The sequence below is a fragment of the Amblyomma americanum genome, unplaced genomic scaffold (assembly GCF_052857255.1).
Source record: "Amblyomma americanum isolate KBUSLIRL-KWMA unplaced genomic scaffold, ASM5285725v1 scaffold_109, whole genome shotgun sequence".
Lineage (NCBI taxonomy): Eukaryota > Metazoa > Arthropoda > Arachnida > Ixodida > Ixodidae > Amblyomma > Amblyomma americanum.
In genome coordinates, this window is record NW_027526581.1 from 109,828 (window position 1) to 137,283 (window position 27,456).

The window sequence follows — 27,456 nt, forward strand, 5'->3', positions numbered from 1 at the left end:
ATTTCGTTATTTACAACAGTTAGGCTGTTTCGCTCACAGAAGTGTAGCATAACTTCCCGTTGCAATCTGTGTATCCAACCACATCCTCGTTGTGGCCATTCATGCCACCCAGCAGAATGATATCGGCACCGCCTGCGAACTGTTTTTTATCGTCATTGAGACCCTTAACTAGATCCTTGTTTCCCTGCCTGCATTTGTCCCCTGTCTCTAAATAAACTACCCCTAGCCATGTCCTTTTACTGGCAGTGGAACTTATACCCAGATATGTTCTTGCCAAGTTGACTCTATTCTTTTCCAATATCTTCATTGATGCATCAGCACACTTACGCCTCTTCCCTTCCTCTCCGTTGTTCTGTTCCTTTCTTCCGACATGTAGCCATCAATAAACGGTGGACCTTCTAGATCCCGGAGATGTGTCGCATAGCGCCTATGCACTTATTTCTTCGGCCTTTAACTAACAACTTTAACAATTTCGCTCTCTTTCTAACCAATCCGCGCTGCGACGCCAACGACCTCTCTTGTTAGCTAAAAAAGGAGAGTCACGTGGCGCGCCGCGCATCGAGGTGGCGCTGTTGCTGCAGGGTGCATCGCGGGGAGACCAACAAAGTGGATGGCGGGGCAGAGTGCTCACAACATCGACTGTGATGAAAGTCACATTTTCGTTGTCGAATATATATCTGTAAATCGGTTAATATCTATGAAGCTAATCTACTCATACTATTTTTATAATCAGAGGCTGCATATATGAATAGAAAATAATACTGGAGTGATGGCGTAGCGGTTGAGCAACCACCTCGCACGCGTGATTGGTTTATGGTTTAGGGGGTTTAACGTCCCAAAGCAACTCAGGCTATGAGAGACACTGTAGCGAAGGGCTCCGGAAATTCCGACCACCTGCGGTTCTTTAACGTGCACTGACATCGAACAGTACACGGGCCTCTAGAATTTCGCCTCCATGGAAATTCGACCGCCGCGGCCGGGTTCGAACCCGCGTCTTTCGGGCCGGCAGCCGAGCGCCGTAACCACTCAGCCACCTCGGCGGCCTCGCACGCGTGAGGTGCGGGTTTCGAACCCCAGTATTGCCGAGTACCCACCAGCGATACAATAGGTAGAAGCTTCGCCAGTCCTGGCGCTCGGCTTAATCAGGGTGAAATGCTTAGGAAACGGGTCGTTGACCCACCTTGAGCAAAAAAAATCCCATGTGCCATGGCGCTCTTTTGCCATAGATGCCGTTGTGACATAAATGTTAACTTTCTTCAGTAATAATATAAAATACAGGCGCTAAAATGCCGCTTTAATGTTTTCAAGCGCTCTCTCTTTCCGAACTTCAGAAATGAATGGAAAAAGGGGCCCTATTGTTTTTATAAGAATCAGAGGAATACTCAGCTCTGCCGTGTTTCGTCACCGTCTCTGGTGGCTAGAGCGCGAGTCCCCGTCTGAAGCTTCTGCCTGCGGCTGGCCACCTTGTCATACTGTGACCTGACTGTTGCCTGCGCTTCCACCAATAAATCCTCTCTTCAATTGTTGCAAGTGCCACGATGCTCACCTCCAACGTCGCACGGTTTCCGTCCCCATGGAGTAGACCAGGAAGCAGCCCCCGCCACACTTTCACCTTTCACTTGTGATAAGCCCGTTTTGCTCTCGGATGGTGCAGGCTGGGCACTTTATTTATCTTTATTTTTCCTGCTTAACCTAATCTGTGTCACTTGTCGCGGAGCCTTACGCCAATGAAGCCCTGCTATTTTGTGTGGCAGCAGCGACAAAGATTTCGACGACTGGTTGTCAGCCTACGAACAGGTGAGCCGTCACAAGCCGAATCATGCTCTGAAGCTGAACAACGTCATGTTCTACTTAACTGACGTTGCCAATCTGTGGTATCGGAACAACGAGTCGCAGATCAACACCTAGCCTGCGTTCAAGACCACCTCACTGTAACCTTTGGCCGTCGTGCGGTTCGCAGACATCGTGCAATAAAAAAAAATAAAAGATGGTTGTCCCACATCTCGACGGACACCTGAACTACGCCGTACGAGAAAGGATAAAGAGGGACTGAGAGAAGCAAGGAAGAAAGAGGTGGCGTAGAGGAGGGCTCCAGCATAATTTCGACCACCTGAGGATCGCACAGCACACGGGCGCCTTAGCGTTTCGCCTCCACCGAAACGCGGCTGCCGCAGTCGAGTTCGAGCACAGGTACTCTGGATCAGTAGCAGAGCGCCTTAACCGCTGAGCCGCGTACCGCTATGGGTTAACTCTTCCAGAGCTTTGACGAGCTACGCAAGCATCGTGTTTTGGTTCCACACCCGCCTGATGCGTCGCTCGCAGGACTTGCCCTGGAAACCGCGCCTTCTTGCCTCACCGCAGACATCATGTCATTTGTGCTCGAGGATGTTGCCTCTCAGCTGTGTTTGCTGCTCTGCTCCCGAGAACCTCCATCATTCCTTGCGCCGCATCGCAGCCTCGAAATAAAACGAGAGGTAGCGGCAGCTCTCAGAAGTGACGTAGGCAACAGGTGAATTTCCTTGTCGGCCGAATCCCGGCCCGCAGCACTCGCTTACACAGCCCGTGTCTGGCTACAGCAGCGGCATCCAGGGACCCCATCACCCCAGGGATTTTCACGCCTCTGCTGCTGCTAAAGAATTACGATGTTTGACCTCAGCAGACCTAAACACTCGCCGAGTGTGGGCGACGCCCCCGTGGGGCCAGGCGAGAGTCGCCGCGTATGCCAAGAGTGTTTCACGCCATGAAGCGCCCTTCTCAGGCTGCAGATTACGTAAAGCGCACTCCACTCACGCTGGATGTGGATGAGGATACATTTGCGCAACAAGCGGCCTGTCAGTTTTTTTCCACATCATCATCATCATCATCAGCCTTACTGCACCCACTGCAGGGCAAAGGCCTCTCCCATGTCTCTCCAATTAACCCTATCCTTTGCCATCTGCATCCATCCTTTGCCTGCAAACTTCTTGATCTCATCCGCCCACCTAACCTTCTGCCGCACCCGACTACGCTTATTTTCTCTTGGAATCCACTCCGTTACCCTCAAGTACCAGCGGTTATCTTGCCTTCGCATTACATGCCCTGCCCAAGCCCAGTTCTTTCTTTTGATTTCGACTAGGATGTCATTAACCTGCGTTTGTTCCCTCACCCACTCTGCCCGCTTCCTGTCTCTTAACGTTACACCTATCATTTTACGTTCCTTGGCTCGCTGCGTTGTCCTTAACTTAAGCTGAACGCTTTTCGTTAGCCTCCACGTTTCTGCCCCGTAGGTGAGTGCCGGTAAGATAAAGCTGTTGTACACTTTTCTCTTCAGGGAAATTGGTAAACTGCCACTCATGATCTGCGGCAACCTGCCATATGCGCTCCACCTCATTCTTATTCTTCTAGTTATCTCCCTCTCATGATCTGGATTAGCTGTCACTACCTGCCCTAAGTTGACGTATACCTTCACAACTCCCAGGCTCTCGCTGCCAATTTTGAACTGTTGTTCCCTTGCTAGACTGTTGAACATTACCTTGGCATTCTGCATGTTAATTTTTAGACCCATCGTTCTGCTCTGCCTGTAAAAGTAATTTCTCATGATTTGCAGTCCACCTCCTGAGTTACTCAGGTAGGCAATGTCATCAGCGAATCGCAGAATATTTAGGTACTCTTTATTTATTCTTATTCCCAACTGTTCCCAATTCAGGCCTCGGAATGCCTCTTGTAAACAGGCGGTGAATACCATTGGCGAGATTGTGTCTCCTTGCCTGACGCCCTTCCTAATTGGAATTTTATTGCTGACTTTTTGGAGGACTATACTAGCTGTGCAGTTGCTATATATATCTTCTAGTATTTTGACATACGGCTCCTCTACCCCCTGAATACGCAATGCCTGTATGACTACTGAGGCTTCCACTGAGTCAAATGCTTTCTAGTAATCAATGAAATCTATATATAGAGGTTGGTTATATTCCGCGCATTTCGCTATCACCTCATTGAGAGTGTGAATATGATCTATTGTGGAATATCCTTTACAAAAGCCCGCCTGATCATTTGGTTGATTAAAGTCTAAGGTTGACCTGACTCTATTAGCGATTAGCTTAGTAAATACTTTGTAGGCCACGGATAGTAAGCTGATCAGCCTGTATTTTTTCAAGTCCTTGGCGTCTCCCTTCTTATGAATTAAGATAATATTTCCATTCTTCCAAGCTTCTGGTACAGTCGAGGTCCTAAGGCATTGCTATACAGGGTGGCTTGTTTTTCTAGCACGATGTCTCCTCCATCCTTCAACAGATCTGCTGTTACCTGATCCTCCCCAGCTGCTTTTTCCCGTTTCATTGCTCCTAAGGTTTTCTTTACTTCATCTTTCTTTACTGGCGTGATGACGCATTGCTGTGCTCTGCTGTCTTTCTCATTAACGCTCTGATTGCATTGGTTACTGTACAGGTCTGTGTTGAACTCTTCGGCTATGTTAACTATCTTATCCATATTGCTAATGAGTTATCCCTGCTTGTCTCTTAATGCATACATCTGGTTTTTACCTATGCCTAGTTTCCTCTTCACTGCTTATAGGCTGCCTCCGTTCTTTAGAGAATGGTCGATTCTCTCCATATTAAACTTCCTTTTCTCGGCTACCATGCGCTTATTTATTAACTTTGATAGCTCTGTTAGTTTTATTCTGTCGGTAGGGTTAGACGCCCTCATTCTTTGGCGCTTCTTAATGAAATCTTTCGTCACCAGAGATAGCTTTTCGGTATCCTGCCGAACTGTCCTACCGCCTACTTCTACTGCGCACTCCGTTATTAAGGATCTCAGATTATGTACATTGTATGAACATCAAGATCGCCTTCCTCAGTTAAAGCCGAATATCTGTTTTGCAGCGCTATCCTAAACTCCTGTACTTTCCCCCTTACCGCTACCTCGTTAATGGTCTTCCTCTTCACTAGATTCTTCCGTTCCCTCTTCAAAACTAAGCTAATTCGAGACCTTACCATTCTGTGGTCGCTACAACGCATATCTCCGAGGACGGCCACATCCTGAATGATGCCAGGTTTATCGCATAGTTCCACATCATGACTACGCATCTATGTCTCCTCCGGACTTATGGGTTACAGAGCCCTCCGATGAGATTACATCTGACCTCACCATGGCAGAGCTGCTGGCCTCCATTGAACGCCTAAAAACCACTGCTCCCGGGCACGACTGCATACCTAACTCCTTATTCCGTAGCTTGGTAAGCACGGCTTTCCAAACATTACTTGGTACTTTTAACGAAGTGTTGCATTCTGGCGTCACGCCGGAAGAGTGGAAGCATTCTACTGCGGTTCCAATACCCAAGTCAATTAAGCCTCCAGTATATCTCTCAGCACTTCGTCCAATTTCCTTCATGCCTATCGGCATGCTTTATGAAAACATTATCACCGCACACTTGTCTTGGTGGCTGGAATTTTATGATTGGTTTTCGCCAACAAATTGGAACGGAGGACGGGCTTGCTTCTTTGGCTGCTGACGACCTTTACCGCTCGTCGCAAAGTCACCTTGTTCGAACCGTGGTCGCGAAAGACATAACAAATGCATATGATAACATCCTTTACTCAGCCATTCTTGCTTCCCTTCAAACTCTTGGTCTCCCCCCACCGTTTCTCCTCTCCATTCATGCCTTTTTAGCAAATCGAACCTTGAGTGTGCGTGTCCACGGAAAGCCCTTTGGTAACTTCACTTCCAATACAGGAGCGCCCCAGGGCTCCGTTCCTGCAGCCACATTATTAAATGTGGCTTTTATTCCTCTTGTTCGAGCCCTAGAGACCATCCTGCCAATCTGTGTGCTTGCTTATGGTGATGTTATAACCTTGTGGCGCTGCCATCCAGAGGCGTCTATCTATCAGCCGGTCCTCTATCACGCCCTGGATGTATTGACATCTTGCCTCCCACCTCTGGGTCTAACCCAGTCGCCTACTAAATCATGTTTCATTCGCATTGGATATAACGCTGGCTTACGGAAAGCCCTCTTTAGCTTTTAAGATAGATAATTCTCCGATTCCTCAGGTAGAGACTGTTCTTATTATTCTCCTTCATACGTCTGGGACTAGCACCCCGTGGCTGAGATCCATCCGTAAATCGCCTCACTCTACTCTAGGTCTGAATCGTCGCACATCTATGCGGTCTGGGGGCGCGTTCTCATACCGCCTGCCAGCTTGTGCGGTCTATCCTTCAACCATGGATAGTATACCAGGCACAATTTCAACGTTTCACCCGCAGACAGTGGGGCTCTCTTGAAGCTACCAGTCGTGAGGCTAATCGCGCCGTAACATATCTGCCTCGTTTAACACCCTTATCTGGGCTACAGGAGTTCGCCCAACTTAATACACTCGGTGAACTCATCGACCAACGGGTGGTAAACAGAGCTCGAAAACAGTCTCTTCAAGTTCATCGTTTAAACACACATCCTTCGTGGTCATACTGCCAGCTGACAGACAATCGCCCCCCCCCCCTTGTTTCCCTGTCGCTATCAGCCACGTATCTGCCTGATGGGTGCATATTGTACCCGGTTGCATCACATACTGCAGAGAAGGGATTTCCTGCTGTGGGGGGCTTTATAGTCCAATCCGCACCTCATCTCTCGCGCGACGTATACCGCTGGTACGTGCATTCCACTGCAGTTGGAACTTCAAGCAATTTATAATGCCATTGCTTCCCTTCTCTTCGTTCTCACATTCAATACATTCATATTTACACCGACTCCCTCGCCTCCTTTAAAAAGCTTAAGGCAGTTCGACGCACATTCCAGATTACACAATCATGTGCTCTGCGAAAGGTACCCTTATCCTGTGCGCATACACTGGATTCGTGGCCGTCCTCAGGATCCACATAAAATTAAAGCAGATGCTATGACTGACCTTGACACATTAAACAACCCGCCACCTTCCCCTCTTCCCCCAGGTCCGTTCTTGTCCCACGTTTCCGTTTTCCCGATTTTGCGCCAGCGAGCGCGCGCTCTAATTCTTCTGTGTTTTCACCCTCTCCCCCGTAGTCTTACTCGGCAAGAATAGGTATCCGTGCGCCGGATTCGGCCAGAGGCGGCTCTTACACCATCTGTCCGACATCGTTTGCGCGCAAAATATCTGTCCGCAACTGACATGTACCCTCACTGTGGAGCTGCACCGGACATATGTGATGTGCGGCACTTGTGGACGTGCCCAGCGACGGCTGCTTTTAGAAAACGGCTCCTCTTTGAGGTGGGCCTGCGGTGAAACTAAGAGCGTGGCTATGTGAAGTGGACTATAAATAATTTCATCGACAACCTCTGCGACTACCTTAGCGCAACAAATCTTCACTCCTTTTAATTTTCTGTCTCCCGCATTCTTTCCGTTTGATCGACTTATGCCTCATGGCACACTTTTGAAATAAAAAAAATGTCATATTGGGGCACCCCAGTTCCGCCTTCCTCCAAGACTGCCGCTTGAGTTTTCTGCTGATCAGGGCTTCCCGCCTCGTCGCTCGCCTTCCTCTCGTCGCCGCTCCATTTTGCCTTTGCGCCGCCGACCTGCCTCTGCCGAGTCGGGAAACTAGCCGCGGCAGTTGGCGAGGCAAAAACTGCGCACTTGTCCGACCATTAAAGTCTTCATTCCCCGCGAACGTTATTGCCTTTATAACTGAAGGTGTTTCGACGCCGGCGCTCGTAGACATTTGTGCCTCCGTATCTGTGATTAATGGTGATAGGTAATTTTTGTGGCACAATGCCATCTGTAGCCAAAGAGCGCCATGGCTCACGGTAATTTTGTTTGCTCAAGGTGGGGTCAAAGCTCCCCTTTCTAAGCCTTTCATTTGTAAAAAGTCGAGAACCAGGCCAGGGGAACCTGTGATTAGTCAAAAACTCTGTCTCTGTGTTCCCAAGGTGACGACGTCTTTTTCCGGCCTGTCGCTCCATACCGCGACAGCATAGCACCGGCAGCCGACAGCTGCCTGCAGCGCTCGATTAATAATTTTATTACTATGTGTTTTATTCGAGCTATGTATTTTATTCAAGTCATCGTCCTTGTCCCGTCTTCTCGTGACGTCATTCTCCGCTGCGATTTCCTGTCCCAGCACCATGCCCTGATTCACTGAGCCTGTCCTCAGTTCGAACTCTCCGCGCCGTGTGTTCTGCCATCCGCGGCCGTGCTTGATGAAAAGAGGCCTCGTGCTGCTACCAAACACCTAATCACTCAGGACACCACTATCCCACCAGTCAGCGCTCTTTTCGTTCGTCCCTCAGAGACTTCTGTCGTTTACGCTACAGCTTTTTGTTTGCCGTCAGAAGATGTTTCCCGCCACCGCCACGTATCGCTGCCCTTCAACGTGCTTGATCCGTGCAGTGGTACCAGCACACTGCACAATACTCTCTCGTCTGCCGTCACATTGCTGACTGGGTTGCGCTTTGGTCCTATTGAGCCCGTGGGCCTTCTCTTCCACCTCCACGTGGTCGCACATTCGCCTGCCTGCCAAATTGATGATTTAACCCTGCTGTTGTAGCCTTCTACCAATTTTAAGGTGATATCTACAGCCCTTTTGTTGACAGCGCTCTTGAGCCGTGCCATCACGAGCAGCTTCTAGACCTGCTGCACCGTTTCCGCTCCTCGTTCGACACGACGTCAGCTCCTTTGGGTCAGGCAACGACCGTCTCCTACCATATTGACACCATCCCTCACCCAACTTTCCACCACCGCCGGAACCGCATGTCACCTAGAGAGCGCCGCATCATCGCCGCAGAAGTTGACAACATTCTCCACCGCAATGTTGTTCAGGAGTCCAGCAGCCCCTGTTATTCCTGTTTGTCCTTGTAAAGAATAAAGTATGTGTTCATTTGCTTCTGCGTGGGCTATCGCCGATCAACATAATTACGCGTCGGTGTATCCGCGGTGTAATTTCGGTGTATCCGCTCTCGCGCATCGACGATGCATTACAATATTTGCGAGGCACAGAATACTTATACTCTCTTAAGTTACAATTCCAGTATTAGCAGGTTTCCGTGCCTGCGCCTGATTGCGCGAAGACGGCTTTCGTCACTCCGGCTGGGCTCTACGAATTAAAGGTTATGCAATTAGGCCTCTGCAACGCCCCAGCGACGTTCGAAATAATAATGGACAACGCGCTGCGCGGCCTCAAATGAAATACCAGTCGATTTTATCTGGAAAACGCCATCGTCTTCTCCTTTGGTTTTGCAACCCATCTCAGTCCTCTTACCAAGTCTTCACTTGCCTTAGACGCGCCGGTCTCCAACTCCACCTTAAAAAATGTCACTTCCGCGCCCGAAAGCTCACCATCCTCGGCCACGTCGTGTGCAAAGGTGGCGTTCTATTGGGTCCGGATAAGCTGCGATTCATTGTGGACTTCCTGAAACAGACTTTTCTCAAAGAACTGCGCAGCTTCGTAGGCATCTGCGTCTAATTGTTTGCTTTTTTCGAAATTTTGCTGCAGTATTAGTATTAGCCCCCATTACACGACTCTTGAATGGTCCCACCCGCCTCTCCTCTTGGGCACCGGCTTACCACGAGGCCTTCGCGACACTCCACCACAATTCTACTATACCGCCCATACATCATTATTAGGATGACGATGCTGCCACGGAACTCCACATGGATGCCACCGGTGTCGGCCTGGGTGCGGTCCTCGCCCAACACAAGCCCGACTTTTCTGAATGTGTGCTCGCCTATGCCAGCAGTACTCTTACTAAAATGGAGTCCAGCTACTCCGTTGCTAAAAAAATAGTTTTTGGCAATTGCCTGGGTGATAAAAAAATTCCGTCCTTACTTGCATGGCCAAACCTTCGAGGTCGTTACAGACCACCATTTCCTTTGCTGTTTCGCTTCTCTGAAGGATCCCTCGGGACGTCGGAGCCGTTGGCCTCTCCGGATTCAAAAATATGATATCCGTGTCGTGTACCGCTCAGGTAGCAGGCACTCTGGCGCAGATGCTCTCTCTTGGTCGCCGGCGCCCTTGCGTGCACTCACGGTTCCCGCACCCGAACCTACACTGACCACCCTCACCATCTATGCCCTCCGAGCAGCGACGCGACCCTTGGCTACCATGGTTACACATCCTTGGGCCCTTCACCACCAAGCTTCCCATTTCTCCATTCGGGACGCTCTTCTTTACCGCCGCAGCTATACCTTTGACGGTCGAAATTAGCTACTTATCCCAGGCCGTCTCCGCTCAGAAGTTAGTGTACGTGACCACTCTTACTCGCAAAGCATTCATGCTGGCGTCCTGAAATCCTGTCATGGGCTTTGTAAGCGCTATTTCTGGCATGGTGTGTATAATATTGTCTGTCGCTGAATTCGCTCGAGCCCCACCTGTTAGCAACGAAGGGCGTTACCTCTTCGCTCGGCCGGCTCGCTTCAGCTTTTACGATGTCCTACTCATCCATTCGACCACATCGATATCGACCTTTATGGCACACTTGCTTTCCCGTCCGCCGTTAACCGATGGGTAATCGTCGCCGTCGATCAACTATCCCTTTATGCGTTGACAGCCGCACCTCCTGCGGCGACGGTCCGTGGTCGCTTACTTTATTCTCCAACACTTAATCCTCCATCACGGCGCACTTCGGACGCTCCTGAGTAACAGAAGCCGAGTTTTGTTATTTGAGGTCGTTTCAGAGCTCCTCTCAGCGCGCACATCTGTTCACAGTACGCCTAAAGCTTACCACTGCAAACGAACGGCCTCACAGAGCTATTCAGCCGCACTCTGGGTGACATTCTGGCAATGTAAGTTAAGTGACACCATTCCAACTGGGATCAGGCGCTGCTATTTGTCACTTCTGCGGATAATACGCACCATCAAGGGAGTGCAGCTTTTGCCCTCTTCGTCCTCTTATGCGGCCGTGAACAATTTTTTACACTCGAAACGAAGTATCCGTACCGTCCTCATCCTTCTTTGTACAGAGCTACCTCAGACATTGTCCAAAAAGCTGAGGAGTGCCGTCAGCTGCCCGCACCTTTACTTCCTATGCCCAACACTAACGCAAAGACCGCCACGACAATGCTAAGCCTGGTACAATGTTCTCGGCTGACTCCATCGTTAGGCTTTGGGGTCGTCATGACAGCAAATTTTTGACCCAGTACCGTGGCCCTTACTGCGTCGTTCAATGCACGTCTCCCGTCAACTACCTGATTGAGCCACCTACGCCTTGCTAGAACCACCGCCGCTATGGTCGCGAGGTAATCTACGCCCGCCGCCTCAAGCCAAACTATAACCCTCTAGTCATCTCTTCGCCGTATTTTTATTGGAAGGCTACTCTCTCCTGCCGAGGCCATAGTAAGAAGATGCGGACGACTCAGCTCTGCCGCCCTTCGTCATCATCGCTTGTGGCTAGAGCGCGAGCCCCGATCTGAAGCTGCTGCCTCCGTTCAGCCATCTTTTCTTGCTGCGGCCTGATGGCTGCCTGCGTTCCTACCTGTGCTGCCACCATTAAATACCTTCTCCCTTTGTGCAATGCAGATCTGAAGCAATGTTTCAGGCAGCATTGCCGGACATTGATCAGATTGGTTTGGGTTTACGTTCTAAGGTGACTCAGGTTATGAGAGACGTCGTAGTGAAGGGCTGCGGAAATTTTGACCACGGGGGGTTCTTTAGCGCCCACTGACATTGCACATGTAAAGAGGCCTCTAGTATTTCGCTTGCATCGAAATGCGGCCGCCGTGGTCGGGACCGAAACCGCGTTTTTTGGGTCAGCAGCCCAGTGCCCTAACCACTGAGCTCATTGTTCTTCAGTTGCTGTTCTCCAGGGTTTATTTTGCTGTATTTTGTATGTTTTCACTGTCAGATGTTTCAGGCAGGTGTTTGCATACTTGGGGCTGCTCTTTATTTCCTTTTCACTGCTCTGCAGTTCATTATTTTCTTTAATGTATAAATGGCAAGTCCAAGTTGTTTAGAACACTTTTGCAATTTTCACACCTCATATTCTCTCTTCACAGCGTTGCAGAATTTGAAATAAACAAACGAATGTCCCATCTTCACAAACCTTAAAATAGTACATAAACGATGACACAATAGATAGTTGTGTGAGCGGAAGCGGTGATGCTCGGTCAAACTGAAATCATTATTAAAATGCGTTCATCTCACCTCTTCCACTTGTTGGATGCCATCCTTCTCGTAGACCAGACTAAATCTTTCGGTAAAGGGTGATGTCTTCTGTAAATTTAGGCTGATGTGCTCATTTATCATCAGCATCAACTTTCCTTCTGAGCTTCTGCTTTCAATTATTCTTGGATAAACGTATATATTCTCCAAGGTACCTGCAAAAGACAAAAGTAGACCAATAGCACTTCTCTCAAGAATGTCCTTATTTTACACGTTGTCAAGTAAAGAGCGTGCGCAGGGCACAATAATAATACCAATGGCGTCGCTGCGTCCACTGTCGGATTACAACCATGATATCAAGATTGCGCCGAGCGCGTAAACTTAGCTGGGAGTGCAGTAATCCAGGAATCTCCCAGGAGTGAGAATGCGATCGCTCACTGCAATACTCCAAGGGAATCCGGCGGTCAGGCAATGCGGTGCATTGAGCCATTAGTGGGAGCAAAGGATCGCTTATCTGAACTTTTTTGTGTGACTCCTGAGGAAAAAAATGAAAAAAATGGCATATGCCTGATAACGTGACAGCCTATTGACCCATTGTGAAAGTCGTTTTTCGTGCAAGTCTCACGAAAAGCAAAGCAGATGCGTTTTGATGAGCACTAGAGGCACGGTAGAGTACACGCCATAGACTACTGCAGTCGCAGTGCCGAGCCTCCAAATGACGCTCCTTGTGTTCAGGTCTCAAATTGCCTGACTACCAGGCGGTTGCTTCAAGGAGTGAAGCAACACCAAGAACAAGCCCATAGAGAGTTTTTCAGATAACCTACTGAAAGTCCCATAAGCCACAAGCAGCGAACCGTCAATGCATATTGGTTCCACCATGCCTGATGAAGATTGGGCGATTGTTTACAATACGTATTTGCCTCTAAAGTTCTTTTAGAAAGGCATTTTACACCATGTCACTAGAAAAAACAGCTTTCAGAGTAACGGCATTCTTCTTTTCAACAGAGAGGAACGGAACGGGCGTTATGTGGCGAAACGACGCGAACATATTTGCACTGCGTTCTCGGTGCTACTAGTCAACACTGTTGTGTTCAAAATTGGTAGTGGTTTTACTAACTGGTGAAAACAAGGAGGAACAAAACAGATGGCTACTTGCCGCGCGAAAAGGGACTTATTCCTCAGATAAGTGGTCTCTAGGCAGTGGTAATAAAAAAGCAGAGGGTAGACGGAGCGCAAACTAGGGTAGGAGCGGAAACAATGGCAGGAACTATATTAAAAAAAGAGCAGAACGGGGGACGAGGAGGAATACAAATCACATAATTATGTTTCATAGAAGCCTTAACAACAACATTTCTCCTCTCCAGGAAGATGTCGACTGCAGTACCTACTTCAGTACCGTAGCAAAAAATTCTGCGACCATCAGTACTAGGTGAATCAGCAGAAGTAAAAAAAATTGCCGCATTTGACAGAAGGCTGGGACAGGGCGTGATGGAGGATATAAAAGCACAAAGAAGAAGTGGGAAGCTTCAGATTTTTTTAAAAATAAATATTTTCCTGCAACGAAAAAAAAACAACTGAAATGGAAAAATAATTGCTACAGGATCTATCAGAGTCATAACATATATTGTAAAAGAATTCCATTAAAAAGTTACATCAAATGGAGCTTTGGAAATAATGATAAGATATTTCTAAGAAGTCCCCTCAATTAGAAGATGCGTACTATAAAACTCCGGTAAGTGAAAGCGTCGAAGTGAAGAAAAAAGGCCACTAGAAGACATGAGAAATAAAAATAACTTGAACATGTACGACAAAACTCGGTCGATACTGAATACGCGTTTTACTTGTTAACCGGAGAAAATAACCAAGGCGCAGAAGCCATTGCGGTTGTAAGACAAAAGAGTCGTTGGATTATATTGCATGGTTTCGTTGTCTGACACAAAGCGTCCTGAACTCCTGGTCACTGCGGTACGTACAGGGAGGCAATACTCCCTTTCCGAACTCTACTCGCTGTGTGCCGCCAGCTCGAAATCTCTGATCACCCACTTGGCACCTTTACATGGCAAAACAAATTTTTCACTTCAAGTAACTCCCCTGACAACGTTTGTAATTGTGACAAGTCACTGTGAATGCGAAAATGCTATCGTCATTAAATACTGTCATGCCCTATTCTAACTTTGAAGAAGCACCTGCTCTGTCCAGGGATTTAAAATTAAAGCAGCAAAATTAAAATATCTACGACGCATGCTGAGTCCTTGCTACGGCCGGCCTAAGATGCCGGGGAAGAAAGTTAGCTAAACTGGGTGAGTTTTGAAAGCTCAATGCAAATTATGTACGGCGAACAGTAAAGGAAGGTCTAAGCGGAATTTTACCGAAGAAAGCACAAGCTCTAAAGTCAGCAAAGAGCTGTAACATAATGATCAACCTCAGTTCATTCTTTCCAGGGTACAAGCACTGTAGCCGGTGCCACTTTCTTATGGTAATTTTAGCATCGATCACACTGGCGGCTACGTGGAAGTGCGACTTTGGGAGCAGAATGATGCGTTGTAGTCAAGAGCTTTTTGCATCTATCTAAACACTGTGCCATATGCTGTCAATCGCTTTGCCAGGCAATCGTGGTGCTTCGTAATCGGTGCACCAAACTCAAAATTGAACGTATAGAAACCTACTTTAGAACCCATAAACGTCGGATCTGCATGAGCGACTCCTCAATCTATGGCACCCAAAAAATATTATCTTTTAATTGTATTCAAAAAATTTTGCCCAAGTTTTTTGTTTTTATTGGCTTTTATTGTCTTCGTGAGACGTGTTTCCTCCGGTATTTTTCATGGCGTTATGTTTTTATTTAAAACTATTTCGTGCTGAAAATTCGTTGCCTTCCAACTGGAGGAAGCAGTGTTTCGTTTTCTTTTGTTTGTGCCGTTTTGAGTTGCGTTCTGATTTTGAGGTTCAGTGGGAAGGCCGGAGTAAGGAAATCGCAATCGTTGCAAGCAGAGGCAAATTTGTTCTCTACCGGAAGTCGACAGCCGACTCGGCCGACGTTTCCAGAGCCGCAAGCTACCGAGAATACTGAAGTGATCTGTTGCGGCGCTTCGATTCTAACACTGCTAAAAAGCAGGCCATTACGCTTTCGAAGTGTTCAGAGACGATCGGAGTGTCCTTTAAATGCATCTGGCACTCCAATGTTTTTCTCGGTTCTCTTGAGAGCAGCTCAGAAGTGGCGGTAATGATTGGCGCTGCTTCAAATTCCTTTGCCTGATTTTTGTAATTGTCGGCATGTGGAAAACATTAATATTAGTGATTACGGGAATCCATGAACATACTAGAGGGATTGGGTGTCGGGTTTTGGTTCGCAGGACTCTCACGAGGTGGTCAAGTCGCAAATGATCGCTGAGCCAAGCCAGGATCAGCAGTAGTTAAACGACATGCTGCATGGTGAAGGCACTAGATATACTTTATTTTGCTTATAGCCGATTCTTGCCATAAAATTTCACCGGATTCAGCTGCACAAATATCGCAATTATCGTTAAATAAAGCACAAAGTTTGAGAAGGGATTCATGTCCAGTACGCAAAGTTAGTCGGGTAAAAAAATTCGACATCATTCCTGTTCGCTTAGGCACAAAGGTTGAATGAAAATAAGACAAAATACAGTTTCCCACCTAGACCAGCAAAGCAGAAATATTTTTTTTGCATGCCAGACCACTCTCAGTGAAGATTAGGCTATGACTGAACCTGTTGGCAACCTTTCGTTTTCTAAATCTTGGCGCAAAAGCAGCGAGTGAGTGCAATACGACAATGGTGGGTGGATGCCAAAAACGAGATAGGTATCAATATTAGGGTCCAACAGAAAGAAAAAAAAGCGGGCGCGGTCTTAAAACAGTGGCTGCGCTTCAAGGCTAATACTGCCACATCTGGAAACATTACGTTAATGCTCGTAATTATCGCGCCAGTACGACTCAAAACACTAAACGCTGTCAAAAAATGGTACACTGTTTCCAAAGTTGCAGATTATGTTGCGGGTTTACAATGTCAAGGCGACAGGGCGCAATTGAAGCGACAGGCATTGCGCTCATTCAAATACTAATGCACGCAAGCTTATTCCGCGCAGTCGAAATATTCGTTAATTCGCCCCTCCTCCTAGCCGTGCCGCAGCCAGAGCTCGTCATATCAGAAAAGTCAACGCGTCCCCCCTCTCTATTCTCTGGTCTTTGTGACCTCGCACCACCGCAGAAGCTGAACCGGAGCTACAACCACGGCACACATGTACGGACGAATTTATGCACGCAAACGAGCCAGCGCTGGTGCGTCATCCGCCGATTTAGGTTTCGCTCCTTCCTTCTCTTTTTCAGCATCATAATTATTTCGGAAGTCTATGTGTGTTACTGCGATCACAGTAGACCTGCCGCTAAAAGCTATCGATGGCAAAGAGTAGCAGCTGAAAGGGCTGGTGGAGCCGCCTGTAACTACAGTAGCAGCCCGGCCGCTAAGAAGCACAGACCATATTGACAGACAATATCAGGCGAAGGCAGCGGCTCGTTCAGAAGCCAAGAGGCATAGCTGATACCAACGTGTGGCTTTTTCCATCTTTTAGCCGCCTTGAAAATGGTTTGAATTCAGAGCGAAGAATTCAATGTTTACAGCCAATGTCGCAGACGAAATACACTAGCCATATTCAAACAATTTTCAATTTTTAGTATTGCCTTGCGGTTTTGACATTGAAGAGAGGTCGCGTTATGGTAGACACTGAAGCTCAAGCCTTGTGCAGTGAACATGGTGAGATTTTATTCTGGCCCAAGCCAAAGACATTAAACGGTGGAAGCTGGCGAAGTGTTGGGTGTTTAGTATGCGGTGCGTATAAACTGCTTCTCCTATATTTGAAAGGCGTTTGAATAGAAACCACTTATTAATTTTCCCTGTGATGACAGTCATAAACCAAAAGAGGTAATTGAGGCGCCTCTTCGCGTCTCTAGGTGTAAGCATATAAGAAATAGATGATTAATAATAGCTTGGAGAGCGTATTGAGACTAAGATGGTCTGGCAGAGATGTCACTAACCGTTGTCGATGTGTCCAAGAGACTGTATTTGAAAGATGGTTAAGAAGAATGCAAAAAATGGTTCATTTTCTACTATAAAAACAATTTTTCAGGTTGTGAACACCTGTTAGGAACCCCAGAAAGGTAAAGACGAGAAAACGAAACCATTCCACGCGCTTTGCGTGCATAAAAGGAGTCTAATGTTCTGTGAGCCTCTACAGTGTGCCAGGTGCGCAGTTTTGCCACGCGGAAAGCTGTTCACTTATTGGTTAATTGATTAGAGAGGACCAGGTGTATTTCTGGCAGAATGAGGCTGCTCTACGCGTTATTCAAATGCGTGTTCAAACAGTGTTTGATTGAAGTGCACTCTAATATAATCTATGTAAAAATTACCCCAGGTTGTTGTGTGTTTTTGTTCTTTGAGTGTTTGAGCAAAGTTTGCTTTCGTTCGAAATTGTCTTTTGGAACTAGAAAGTTTTGTTGGTACTACAAACCGAATGGTCACTAAGAGCGCCTTTCAAATTTCATTCATACTAAGCAAGATACATCTCACCCTCTTAGATAATGTTTATTGACTAGCCTCTGGAGATTGATATATAAAATACCACAAGCATTTTTACTGCGAAAAATATTCTAAAAGCATACTGCGCTGCTTCTACAAAGAAATAAATTGTCCTTAACTTGAATAAATCAGCAACCTATGACCCTTTCAATCAGTGCATGTTAAGTAACCTGTCATAGTTCATATTAAATATTTTTGTATCAATCTCTACAAAGTACAACTATAAAAAGTATTTTGCGTATTAGAACTCGAATCCACTTTCACATATTTTAACAAAACCCTAGAAAGAAAGATACGAATATGTACAATTCATTTTACGCACCAAATGCAGAATCAACATGAAAAACGGTGACAGCGCTCCAGCTCGCTAAGAGGAGATGGAGATCACGCATCATTATTATTGGAGTGCAGAATGTTAGCCTAGGAGAAGGACAGTTTATTAAGATAATAGTGATACTTGCTCTGTATGCAAGGGTATCTGAAATGGGCTCAGCCTTTATATGAGCATCGTTGTTTCCTTTCTGACCTTTTGCATGCAGGCTGAGTACTACTCAAGAAAATACAAGTAATGATTTTGTGTTGTAGGTCAATAAAAACACAAAGAAAAAAGTATCTGTCATGAGTGATTAAAAATCTGACAATAGCTCAGAACTAGACAACAACGTAGGATCTAGCAGTGTCTCTAAGTGCGTGTCTTTTTCGATCAGAAAAAAAAAACCTTTCAGCTGAACCGCAAAAAATTGGTAGTTGTGAAAATACCAGTGAAATATCGAAATACCCGTACCTTTACAAGCGGCAGTGTAAATATAATTTGTGTACTAAGCTCCGGGATGGTAGCAGACATCTGTACTGCTTTAAACATCGCCCTCAGAAAGTTCAAATAAAAAAACCGTTGCCCGACAAAGAATAACATGTTAGGAACGGGAACTAAAGCGTCAAGAAGAGAAAGTTTGATGTTCGTGTAAACAAGCTATGCTGCAGTGCGCTTAGTGTACGGATCTCGCCGAATTATCAGGCGATGCACGAAACAAGCTCTAGGATTGCCCATCCGTACATCCACTCACCGCCTCCTAGAGCTGGGAATGCATAATACCCTGGAAGAAATTACGGAAGCAGTGAGAACGTCCCAAATCGAACGCTTAGCCGGGACCACAACCGGCAAGGCCATTCTAGAAAAACTCAATCTTAGCCGATATAACAGAACAACCGCCAAAGTTGACATGCTCGGAAAAATTCGAGACAATATAGTTGTACCCCCATTACCCAGGAATATGCATCCTATTCATCACTCAGTGGGCCGGGCCAAGCGGGCAGAGGCGCTAGAGAAACGCTTCCGCTCCTACAAAGACGAGGTCGTGGTCTACGTGGATGCCGCTGAGTATGGTAAGAACACGATGACCGTCGCGGTCGTCAATAATAAACAACTCCTCAAAATCAGTGCCTCCATACTCTCGGGTAACCCAGAGACTGCAGAAGAAGCTGCCATAGCACTGGCTTGTGTAGGCACAAAAGCGAGATACATCATCAGTGACTCCAAAGTTGCCATACTAAATTTCAGCAGGGGCCGGGTCTCCCCTCTAACGAATACAATTCTAAGCCGTCATGTAATAGACCGGAAAATTACGCTAGTCTGGACACCAGCACATGCATCCCTGCCTGGTAATGAGACGGCCCACGAGTTCGCCCGAGGCTTTTCTTTCCGGGCGGACCCGAGCGAGGTGGTCTTTACAGACAGGGATCGCATGGTGACCTACAGAGAAATTACACAACACTATCGTTTGCAACGAGCTAGACTTCCTCCAGCGGATAGATCCTTGTCCAGATACCAAGCCATCAACTGGCGCCGGTTACAAACTTACACATTTCCAAACCCGGCCATCTGGAGTCTTATGTACCCTGGGCAATTTTCAGAAAAATGCGCGAACTACGACCTTAGGGCCACCTTGGACCACATACTATGGGAATGTCCTCATGCTCCCCGGGAGGGACGAGGTATTAACACAAAAGATCAATGGGAGACCTTACTACTGAGCTCCGACCCGGCGACTCAGTTACAACTCGTCCGACTGGCCGAAGCCGCCGCCGAGAGTCAAGACCTTTCGGCCGTCGTCTAGGCGGGTAGCCCTCTGGCTACCATCTTTTTGTTGGATATTAAATGTTTTCCTATCCTATCCCATCGCCGATTTAAAGGTTTCATCCCAACCTTCCTGGAAAGAGTTTAGTTTATGGGGGTTTAACATCCCAAAGCGACTAAGGCTGTGAGAGACGCCGTAGTGGAGGGCTCCGGCAATATCGACCACCTGGGGTTCTTAAACGTGCACTGACATCTCACAGCACACGGGCCTCTAGAATTTCGCCTTCATCGAAATTCGACCGCCGCGGCCGGGATCGAACCCGCGTCTTTCGGGCCAGCAGTCGAGCACCATAGCCACTCAGCCACCGCGGCGGCTCCTTTCTGCAAAGAGTTCACGAAGTGTCATAACGTGGCATTACGATTGCTGCATTCACCACCGCTGCAATGCTGACGGTTTTTGTCAACCTAGTTCATACTGCGGCTTCCCTAGACTCTCGTATGCGCTGAGGCTTCAAGAAATAGGCAGTGCAAATAAAAGAAACAGCTAGTAGTTAAACTGTGTGCAAGAATGGTGACTGCTCCCAAAACGAAATCATCTATCTATTACTGAATATATCAAGATTGCGGCAATTATAATTTAAATATTACACCTGACTTATACCATCTTCCTTATAGTGTCTTCCTGATGCTGCTACTGAAGTAACGAAGATTTATTTTACAGCCTGGACGCCTGCATTTCACTCCATTTGGGGAATTAGTTTGCTACTAAACACAGTCGCAAACTTTCAGCGGAAGCAGTGCTCATATATTGTCATTGACAATCTTAATTGGATCGCAATATTTTGAATTAGCTGTGTTGTGTTGGCTTTTATGACTCTTGAGCATATAAGACTACCTGTCTGGGTTCGTGAAGCGTGGAAAGTAAAGAGCGGACCTCTGTGTGTATCTGGAACTGTTTGTTTGGTTTGCAAATAACTAGAACTCGCTGCAGACGCTAGCAGCGCCTGCGTCTGACAGCCGCCCAAATAAAAGAATGACGAGATTGTCACCTACGCTCAAACTGAAGGCGAGAATGAGAATTCGACGCGCTGCACTCCCATTACATATGACGCTTTCACACAACGTAAAAAAGCCCGCTTGTGGCTATGGTCGTCGAAGACTGATCTTTGCGCATGCCCGCTGGCAGACAATATGATCGCACCTCGTGCCGGCTGCTTGAACATCACAAATCTAAAAGCCAAGATTACATTTCATGGCACCATTAACTCCTCAATTATAGAGAGTGGACAAGACGCTTAGAACGCACGAAATGTGAAGCAAAAATAAATTACGGAAATGCAAATGCTGCTTCCAATAGTGCGCCCATAAAGGCTATATCCTCACGACATGCAGCCCTTAAGCATAAGATAAAAACATTCCACAGCACCCATGTATGCGTGCAGTGAGATAATCTAGGCGCGCCAAGAATGGAGCAGCAGATTTCTGCTTCGGGTTGATGGTAGTAAAGGGTCATCCAAGCCCGTAGACAAATACGAGGGCTAATCATTATGGGGTGACATAGCAAAGTGCAGCCTCCAGGATAGCGGCGCTGTTATGTTTAATGCGTGGCCAGGCAAAGTATTGGGCTTCTTCTGCATACTGGAGGTTCGCAGTGATATTGAGGTTGTACATTGTGCTAAGGGCAGACTGTTGTTGAGCACAGTCGTAGTCTCGCTGCCATGAAATAGTATAAATGGTGTTGTCTGGGCTGGCTTCCGCACAGAAGTTTTATAAAGGAGGATGACGTATGGATGGGGGTGTCGGTGTTGGGATCGTTCGCTGTTGCTGCTGGCTGTTGGCGTTGTAATAAAATATTCGCCGGTGGCAAACTTTCATGCGGCGTCAGTTCTGGCGCGATAGCAGTAAGGAGCCTGTCTCTCAGAAAAGTCGGTGTCGGGATCGTTCACTGTTGCCGCTGGCCGTTGGCGTTGTAAGAGAGCCTCCAAAAAAGAAAACTTGGCTACATACGGCGAGTAGAGCCCTGGTCTCTCAGATAGCGAGGCAAGCACGCGCAAAACACGCTACGATACCATTTGGCTCGAACTGATTAAAATGAGGACCTAGTGAATGCGTTGCGGTGCTTGACTCCGCGAAGTCTCCGTGTACATCATGATTCGTACATAAGTAATTATGAGTATGCAATTTTGCAACAGGACCAGATAGCAATCGCTTTCTACTCTATAAACAATTCAATTGACTGCATAAACTACAGGAACGCAGCCTATTGCGTTTGTGTTTGGTTTTATGAAGTTCTACATTCCAGAGTGAATCAGACTACAAGGAACACCGGCTTCGGTCATTTTGGCGACCTGGGGTTCTTGAACCTGCACTGACATCGCGCAGGTGTTATAGGTTTGAATTTTAGGACTGGCAGACGAAACCTTTGAAAACGTCAACTGGCCCGCACGTGGAGCTCGTTGATAACACAATGGTTTACCCTTGTGGGCGGCAGCGTGGGTGCAACCCTTCGCGGCCTCATGACGGGTAGGCAACGGGGACCGCACCTGCGAGCGTCATGTTTTGTGCGGAATTGAACCATTGCAATGTGATGGATCCGGTACATCCTGAGCACCTGTGATGTATGCGTATGTGCACTGTTGTGGTCAACGGAAGCGATGCCAGGCAGACCTTCGTTATGGCCGCTCTTTCAGTCTTTTCTCTTTCTCTTCACACTTCCTCCCTTCCCTCACGGCTTGGTTGAGGTGTCCACCGACATGTGAGCGTGTTAATGCGCCTTTCTTTTCCTCTAAGTCAGAATAACAACGGAGGCGCACAACGGCCAATTCAGAAAGCAGCGTCGCTGGAGACCGTGATCTCTTCGGGCGGCGGATGGGCTGTTTTGAGAGGCTTCCTAGTGACTACGAGAGGTTTGTCGAACGGCGTCGTGCCAAATGGGCAATGGTTTTCCGTGGACTGCGTGACAGAGCTTCAATACGCTGTCATGCAACTGTCTAGAAGGCGAAGCTTGCGAAAAAAAAATTTAGGAAAGGAAAAGGCGCAGTAACTCTCACATATCTCGGTGGACACCCGAACCGCGCTGTAAGGAAAGAGATGAGGGAGGAAGTGAAAAAAAGGAAGGAAGAAGCCGTAGCGCAGGTATCCAGAATAATTTCGACCAACTGGGGATTTTAACGTCCATGACAACGCACAGCACACGGGCGCACTTTTCGTTTCACCTCCATCCAAAACGCCGCTGCCGAGGTCGGGATCGAACCCGTGTAATCCGGCTCAGTAGACGAGCGCCTTAACTACTGAGCCACCACGGCAGAAGCATAAGCATCCTCCAATTTTTCCCGATTACATTCGGGAAATATATTTGAAAATTGCTCCCTCAGGAAAAGAAATAAAGCAGTAATTGTCTCACATATCGATGAACAAACGAACCGCACAGTAATAGAAGGCACGGTGGTAGGAGTGAAAGAAGAAAGAGAAAAAGTGGTGTGACAGCCGTAGTGGAGGGTTCCAGAATAATTTCGATCGTGTAAAGTTTAACGTGCGCTATCATTGCTGAGCACACGTGCGCCTTTTGAGTTTCGCCGCTATCGAAACGGCGGCCTTCACGCTCGGTGAACGAGCGTTTCCGAGAACATGCCAACAATGTGAAACAAATGCGGGAAACTGGCAATTCACTGCCCTCACTGTGACTATGAAACTGGCGGCCATTGTGCTCCGGATTTCTCACAATCAGTAATTGTCGACCGGCATCCTTCCCAAATCACAAGGGAGATATTGCAGGCGCTAGAGATTGATAGGACGGACAGTGGCTGCGTAAGCAAGCCAGCAATCGTCCTTTCAGAAAACTTAATGTGGATTAGCTCAGCTAAGCTTGCATAAACATAGAAAAAGATGCCGGCGTTCAACACAGTGTTCATTGGCGTTGCGGTTGACAATAATCTAGACGGCGATGGCTTTGAGAAAACGAAGGGGGCTCCCTGGATATGCGGACGCCTCATTCGTGCTTTGATACATGTGGCGGCGGTGAGAGAGATTTCTGATAATTGGTTTTTGGGGAAAGGAAATGGCGCAGTATCTGTCTCATATATCGTTGGACACCTGAACCGCGACGTAAGGGAAGGGAGAAGGGAGGGAGTGAAAGAAGAAAGGAAGAAGGAGGTGCCGCAGTGGAGGGCTCCATAATAATTTCGACCGCCTGGGGATCTTTAACGTGCACTGGCATCGCACAGCACACGGGCGCCTTAGCGTTTTTTCTCCATAAAAACGCCGCCGCCGCGGTCGGGTTCGAAGCCTGGAACTCCGGATCAGTAGTCGAGCGCCCTAACGACTGAGCCACCGCGGTGGGTCAGAGATTTCTGGCCTGAATGCATTAGCGCTGACAGCGTTGTGGCTGACATGCGGCACTGCAGCAATAGCTAGGCTGCAGCGTTCATTTGTTGATCAATCTCTCGCGTTCAACCAACTGCATGCCGCCTCCCAGGGTAACAGGGAGGTGTAGCGTGCGGAACGCAGTCAAAGCAGGCTTTTGCAGTCGGACACCAACGCCACGTACATTAAAGCGAGATTGAGGTCTCCAGTGGCCCACGGATCCGGTTGTGCGCCTTTCCTTTCGTTCAGATGAACGGCCTTTGCAAAGTTGTCAATGACAATGAACTCTATGAACGCTGTCGGCTTACTTGTTTTGTTTGATTTTTTAGGAAAGGAAGTGGCACAGTAACCATCTCAGATATCTCGGTGGACACCTGAACCGCGCCGTAATAGGAGGGATAAAGGAGGCAGGGAAGGAAGAAAGATAAAAGTGAAAATTTGAAAGTCGGATTTTGAGGAAAGCCGATCATATACCTCGAATTATGCGTAAAGCAGGCGCCTCGTAATCGAAGCGACAGGCGTTGCACAGTTGCAAAGGCACACATACACCTGACTCGCAAAACATAGCCAGAGTAGATGCTCACTCATCTCTCTATCACAGAGCACATTTTTAAAGAGAAAGCAACGAAAACGTGGTCCTTGCTCTCCTTTCGAATTTATGAAAACCCGCAGTGACGTGGAAGGTGTAACGAAGCCATTCTCACAACACAAATGCCCACAGAGACGCCCATATGCGAGCGAGCGCGTGGCCAGACGTCTGTCCGTCACTACTCTTTCTCCTGTCTGCAGGCATTGTACAGAAAATCGGAGAAAAACAACTAATTCTCCTGTCGTTGAAACAGAGTAGCCTCTAGAAGCGGCTACGTAAAACAGGGGCAGGCGAAGGCGTCGTCAAGTGCACGAGCCTTGAGACCCGGAGAGACATGAAAAGATCAGCTCAAGTACTTGTAAACAGAAGAAAAAGGCAAGGGTTATTTTTATTTCCAGCTAGCGCCATATGTGACACGGCCTATAAAGTTCTATGCCTCTGCTGCTCATTAGTTATTCCTTTTGCCCCTCGTGGCCAGCATAAGTACCGAATTTATCTTCAGGAATGCTTCAAACATTTGGTACGAAATATTTTGCCATGTTCTTAAACGAAGATTTAACGCAGGCGAGTAAAACAAGCATGGTCAATAGAGAAACGGTGTTTAGAGCAAAGAGATGGTTGACAAAAATATTGACCAATCATGAATCAATTCACTCAAAATAGGGTTCCTGACGGCAAATTGCATAGAAAATATTGTACAGCGCACGTCTTTGTTTTTCTTTTTAGTTTCGCCTTCATGTCAACATACAATATACAAGGGAGGAGAGAATCTCAGTCACAGTAAAGAACACAAAGAAGTGCCAGCACTCTGCAGTGCGAGATTCAGCGACCATTAATTAGACACCTGCCCTTCGCCATAAGTTACGATAAATATTTAGAGAGCGACATGCATGTATATGCATAGAGTTGTAGTGCACAATTTTTCTGAACAAATTGAATCTATGAATTCCTAACACTCCCACAACCGCCCCCTCAAACGCAATCACTTTGAGTTGTTCCATAACCTTGCGCAGTTCTACGCATTCCCCACGCGTTTCTTATTCGAAACTAATCATATTCCAATTGCTTCCTATGATAGTCACCCTCCGGTTCCGCATTGCGCCGAACTTGCCATACACTGCTTCCAAGCTAAACACTCCTCGGTTGGCTTGACCCCCTTGGTACACATTATAACACTGTTACCGAACACTTTCTTGCACGGTAATCCTATTTCCACGGCAGCCGCTGTTTTTTCTTGCAGCGCTAAGTTTAGATAAATAGGCGGGCATTGCTCCCAAGAAGCAATATTCAGTATGTTGTGCCTCTTAAGAATTGCAGTGCAAATAAAGAATTGAATGTGTGCACTTCTAGTGCAGGGTTACTAGGATTAGTGCTTTTGATTCATAAACCAGGGAATGCGTGTTTAAGAGCTGTCGGTGCAAAAAAAAAGACGCCATAAAATGTTGTAGTAACACCAGAAATACAACATACTAAGTGGTTAAATATATTTGTTTTTCTTTTTTGAAGTAATTTGCATTCGAAACGCTTTTCACTTTTTTTGGGCGCCACTACAGACGACCATTGCTGTGTGCTGTAAAGGCTTGATCATTCCTTGCACGAACCAAGAACCTACTGCAGTCGAAACACAACTCCACTACATGTGTCCTTTCGCTTTGTTGGTTTCCCCTTGACTCCAAACGAAACCTTTGTAGAGTTCCAACTGTAGGTCAAGAAGCACCATTAGTTTATTCGCGTTACATCCACGACATTTTCTCGGTCCGTGATTGATCGTCTTCTGAAGGATGAGAAAACCGGCGGCGAAGCGTTTAGGGGCTAAGAATATCCTCAACGTGCGGCTAGGGCAGCGTATTTACACTCGAATCCACTCTTAAGAAAACGCCTATGAAATAGAACTGAAGTGTTGGCTCTGCATGAAAAAGATTTTCGCGCATATGGGTATTCATTGCTACGCTTAGACAGCGCACTAAAACAACTAAATCTGCTCCACGCCCTTAACACTAAATTCATGTCGGTCTAAACCTCTGTTGTATGAAATGTACAAAAGAATACTAAATGAGCAATGTGTCAGTGACTATGCATTGAATCAGTCAGCGGATGTTTATTTCTACAAGCTAGATGCTTTTTCCTAGGCTATTGCGCAATGTGTAAAGGGTTGGCGGTTAAAATAAACAAATAATTACCCGTAAATAGGTGTTATGTAGACTTTCTACGATTAAGCATAAAACTATGAAATGCATTTTCTCAATCAAGAATTTAACACGTGGGAAATACGATTGCTTTCTTCAATACATTGTCCTTCCGTTGTATATTATTTTCAAATTTCATAGCTATATTTCTGCCAAATAGTACAGCTTGCAACTTCTTCACATATTTTTAATAACAAAAATTTAGAGAAGCAATTTTCCATGGATCCACAGATTTGAGTACAAAAAATTTTGACAAATAATAGGTGCAACTTACGGCACAAAATACATCACATGTATGAATAACAGGGCCAATCACTCAGTGAGTGATCACTGGTATTTACAGTAGTTTGCTGTAGTTGATATTGATGAGTTTTGTATCAAACTGGTAATGACAAAACTGCGAGCAGTGTTTCGGTTTAAAGTAGAGGAGTCCTCTCTCGTGTATCTCAGAGGAAAGCTAGTAACAGTGAAAAGGAGTTGAGCTGATAGTTGTACCCACCAAATGCAGAATGAACACAAGTGAGGGCTGTCCAGCAGGCTAGCAAATTTAAATTACACAGCATTGTTGTTGGAGAGTACGTGTGATCTATTCACCACGACGAATCAGTCCTTC

The 27,456-nt window shown here is 46.9% G+C and overlaps 1 protein-coding gene across 1 annotated transcript in view; it reads right to left on the reverse strand.

The window, feature by feature from the left end:
- Window positions 1-12,248, reverse strand: part of LOC144112427 (venom metalloproteinase antarease TserMP_A-like) — a 112,167-nt gene extending 99,919 nt beyond the window's left edge. The window contains exon 1 of the mRNA XM_077645261.1: window positions 12,082-12,248. Within this exon, the coding sequence (XP_077501387.1) occupies window positions 12,082-12,189 (108 nt within the window). The 5' untranslated portion in view covers window positions 12,190-12,248. The remainder of the gene's footprint in view (window positions 1-12,081) is intronic.
- Between the last annotated feature and the right edge of the window lie 15,208 nt (window positions 12,249-27,456).